Source organism: Mizuhopecten yessoensis, unplaced genomic scaffold (assembly GCF_002113885.1).
Source record: "Mizuhopecten yessoensis strain PY_sf001 unplaced genomic scaffold, ASM211388v2 scaffold7507, whole genome shotgun sequence".
Classification (NCBI taxonomy): domain Eukaryota; kingdom Metazoa; phylum Mollusca; class Bivalvia; order Pectinida; family Pectinidae; genus Mizuhopecten; species Mizuhopecten yessoensis.
In genome coordinates this window covers 5,239-9,797 of record NW_018407082.1, presented here as the reverse complement: position 1 = coordinate 9,797, position 4,559 = coordinate 5,239, and the positions used below count along the sequence as shown (strand labels likewise).

The 4,559-nt window shown below is 42.5% G+C and overlaps 1 protein-coding gene across 1 annotated transcript; it reads right to left on the bottom strand.

Annotated features, from left to right (window-relative positions):
* Positions 1-346: 346 nt before the first annotated feature.
* Positions 347-865, bottom strand: LOC110453789 (octapeptide-repeat protein T2-like). The gene has a single exon (XM_021502944.1). The coding sequence runs from the start codon at positions 863-865 to the stop codon at positions 347-349; it is 519 nt and encodes a 172-aa protein (XP_021358619.1).
* Between the last annotated feature and the right edge of the window lie 3,694 nt (positions 866-4,559).

Below are 4,559 nucleotides of genomic sequence, written 5' to 3'. Positions count from 1 at the left end.
GCGGGGAAAAATGACCAATCGCTAGTCTGATACCTGTCCTTGAAGATTACGGAGGAACGAAATCCGACGTCTTAGCCTATATAGTTTACCGTTACGCTACCGCACGATTCTTTTAGCATTAAAGGATCCAAAGAAATGGCGCGTGCAGAGCCTTTGATTTCGTCATTTCATGTTACAGTGACGCAGAGAACTAAAGTGAGCGTAACCCTCGAAATTTTGAGGATGCTGTTGAGATCAAACAGAGAAAGGTCTCCAAGTCTTTAGCCAGAGAATCCGCAGACAGGGTTAGCGGGGATGGGGTTATAAACGCATACTAACAAGTCTGTCCATCTGTCTGCCTGCCTGTCTATCTGCCTCCCTGCCTGTCTGCCTCCCTGTCTATCTGCCTGCCTGCCTGCCTTCCTTTCTGTCTGTCTGCCTCTCTGTCTGCCTGCCTGCCTGCCTGCCTGTCTGCCTGTCTATCTGCATGCCTGCATGCCTGCCTGTCTACCTGCCAGCCTGTCCGCCTGCCTGTGTATCTGCCTCCCTGCCTGTCTGCCTCCCTGTCTATCTGCCTGCCTGCCTGCCTTCCTTTCTGTCTGTCTGCCTCTCTGTCTGCCTGCCTGCCTGTCTGCCTGTCTATCTGCATGCCTGCATGTCTGCCTGCCAGCCTGTCCGCCTGCCTGTGTATCTGCCTCCCTGCCTGTCTGCCTCCCTGTCTATCTGCCTGACTGCCTGCCTGCCTTCCTTTCTGTCTGTCTGCCTCTCTGTCTGCCTGCTTATATATGCCTGCCTGCTTTTCTGCCTGCTTGCCCGCTGTCTGCCTGTCTATCTGCATGCCTGTCTGTTTGTCTGCCTGCATGCCTGTCTGTCTATCTGCCTGCATGCCTGCCTGTCTGCCTGCCAGCCTGCCTGCCTGCCTGCCTGTCTGTTGTCTGCCTCCCTGCCTGTCTGCCTCCCTGTCTATCTGCCTGTCTCCATCCCTCCCTCCCTGCCTGCCTGCCTGCCTGCCTTCCTTTATGTCTGTCTGTCTGTCTGTTTATCCATGTCTGTCCCTGTCCGTCTGTCTGTCTCCGACGTCATGAGTGTGTTGATTGCTTGTCTCTTTGTGTTTCGCATTATAACTAGAATTTGATGTTATGTTACCAATCTTTCATTGTATATGTATATATATAATATTGTTTTACATAACGAAAGGACGTCGTTAATGTTTATGTAACTTGTGGCCAATACCTTTGCCGTAAATATATTTATGGCAATAAAATATGTTTAAACTAAAAACTAACAATGAATTAAAAGTGCATTTTGTCTGCATTGGGACAGTGGTCCTGAAGCCATGTTTTTTAGTAAATGTTTTTCCCCATTTTTTTATAATATTTGATTTATACTGTTCCTGTATTATTAGTTACTTAAGATTTCCTCCGTTATCTTATGATTTTTTTAAATAAACCTAATGAAAATAACTCCTCTGAATCAGAAAGGAATTGAGAATGCATACGTATCAGTAAACTGATTAGCTTTTCTTGTTTTACAGCAGAACGCTGCTGAGAGATAAGTTATAATGATCCTTTTGTAATCCTAACAATTAGTTAAGAGTTCTACTCGTACGCACACTGGAGTATTTTCGATTTATCAATGTCAATTATTTTCCCTAATTGTACAAAAATGTTCACTCAGATAGTTATGGCTCTAATTAAGAAATTGAACTTTGTACGTTAGAATACTAGTAAGGACATCGAATGATCAAACTCGTTGGGTCTTTTCGTGCGATTACATGCTTCAATGGAATATTAATGGATAATTTCAGTGCAAAGGGGTTCATCGAACCGGCGTTCTATTTTACATCGGACGTACTTCAAAAAGATGGACAGATATTTTCTTTCCAAGAAAAAATATTTTCATGTTGTAATACATCCGTACCGACAGTAAGGTTTTTTTTATCCGTTGTTGTGTTATAACGCAGGATTTGCGAGAACGCTTATTCTCAAAAGATTTTTTTTTTAAATTATATTACTTTATATACAATATCTTAAACAGTATTAACTTAACAACAATTATTTCACATTTTTTACAACTAACACTAATCACTCTTGTTGTGGGAGGAAACCAGATTACCCAGAGAAACCCCACGTGGTCGGGCGGGTCACCCCCATACTTTTTCACGTCCGATCGGGGAATCGAACCCTGGCCGCCTTTGGTGAAAGGCAAGTGCGCTATCCACTGCGCTACCCGACCACAAACACGTATAGACGTATATTCTTTCTTGACGATATAGCTTCAAAGATAGTTAGAGGTTATCATATGACGTTTTCTTAATCCAGTTCCGTATCAACACGAAACTTCTTTATCAGCTCCTGGAATTCCGGCTTTCCTCCACCACCAAAACCTGGCACGTCATGTTAATAGGATGTAAAACACAAACAAACCAAACAAACCTCATGTATCCATGCAGAGAAAATGTCTCGGTACAGCTTACAACACTTTAAGGCAGGATTGAAGAATGTATCAAAACGCAATTTAATAATATCATACATCAAATTATCAGTCTCCCATAAAGCATTTCTATTTGTAAAGGAAACAAATCGAGAAAATGGAGTGTCGGAGGGTTTACGGGACTTTGTTTAAACCAAGCAAGGTAAACTGGTCACTACCTGTACAGTGTAAACGTATTGTAATATGGAAAACATAGCGTCTTATTTTCCATATATTAATCTATTTTAATGGTCATGAAAGGACATTTCTTAATGCCCCGGTCACACATTCACGGATCAGCCGCCGTATTGGCCACGGATACGATCCGGCATCATTCGTGGCAATCTGTAGTTTCCCGTAGCTGTCCGTATTGTGTCCTGGGTCAATCGTTGTAGTACTTGAATATCCGTGACAATGTTCAACAATTCACCACGGATCAGACAACCGAAGTATATGCTTACTGATCCGTAGTAGAACGTACCAATCTGCTGTAGTACTTATTCGTAACTTACATCCCAGGCCTTTAGTCGCAAAGGGTCGGTACGATTAGTTACGATGAACTACGTCCTTCTACTAAACCGTACTAAAATTAAAATTAAGTTGTGGAATGAACACGCGAGCGCGGGAGTGTGTAAACGGATTGCTTACTTTGGTAAGTCCGTAGCGCTCTGTGCGAGTTCGTACTCATCCGTGCCAGACCGTTCAAATTCGTGTTTACCCGTACTAAAATCATAACGAACTGTTGTTAATCCGCACTGCATACGCCGTGACATGTGTGACTGTCATTCTGTACTAACACGGTGGTACTAAACCGTACCGAACCGTAGCAATCAGTATCACTCCCCGTTGTCAACCAACCCCTATACATAGTCAAACTGTGGTGCATCCGTAGCGGACCAAGAATCTAGACTATTCCGGGGTCATCTGTGAGTTTCCATCCGTAGTGGATCCGGCGAGACGATCAGTGAATGTGTAACCGGGCCATAAGATTTAGTGAACATTTGAATACAGGTAATGCTAACAGTATAATATTTAAAAAAAACGAAAGGAAAAAGAAAAAGACAGACGTGCTGTTATCGATAGTCATACACGTGTAAATTTGAGATTAAATATAATTTTAATCGAACGAATATCGAGTTCACATGCGTTCGACGGGAGATAACTCCCACAACTATTCGGACCAAAGATGCTTCTGAAGAGAAATGTAGATTTCATAATAAAAAATAAATTTGAGGTTCTTATATACCGCTTTATCACAACCTAGTTCGTAGGTCGTCTCAAAGCTGTTCTCAAATTATTATCGGTTATAGGGCATTTGCAACCAGCAAATATCTTTCTTTACTCCCTGGGGAGCATACAGCTTTTTTGGACCTAAACTAAGGTGTTCAGAGTAATTTACATGTTTTAGGGGTTTAGAACGACTTTCGGTAAAAATGACACCCCAATGATCACGTAAACGAGAAGGGAGGAAAGCTCCAAATGTCGACCTCACTTAACTTGCTTGCATCAAAAACAACATTTCTAGTTGATCTACGGGAAAATGCTTATTACCGTTGTAAAGATGGATAATTTTCCTTTTAAAAACCTCATATATGCACGTAAAATGTATTCTCCCTCCGCGGACATGAACTCCGTTTCCTTAAAAAAAGCCATTTCAGAGGTTCAAAGTTTTTCGCAGTCAGCGTGCCACTTTTTTTTAATATTAATGAGGGTTGAGGTCAGCGCGTGCCGAGACCGGTGGTGTGATTGGCTGGAAGCGCAGCCATTTTTTCGCTAAACAAACCAACACTGCATGTTTTAGCACGAACTGACATTTCACGTGCATCTATGAGGTTTTCATTTTTACCAAAAGTCGATCTAAACCCCTAAACATGCAAAATTACTCTGAACACCTTAGTTTAGGTCCAAATATATCTGCAACAAATGTTCAGGTCCCTGTTGAGCATACAGCCGGTGCTGCTATTTCGGCGCTCACAGCTAGCATTCAACAAGTCTAGCACTGCCCAACCACGTACTCATTTACAGCTGAGTAGTCTAGAACAAGCGGAGTAAATTATCTTGTTCAAAGATACAACACAATGCCGTGCCGTGAGTCGAACCCGCAACCC

Excerpts from the sequence above, each read along its gene's own strand:
- LOC110453789 (XM_021502944.1), bottom strand. The coding sequence starts at position 865 with ATGCAGGCAGATAGACAGACAGGCATGCAGGCAGACAAACAGACAGGC.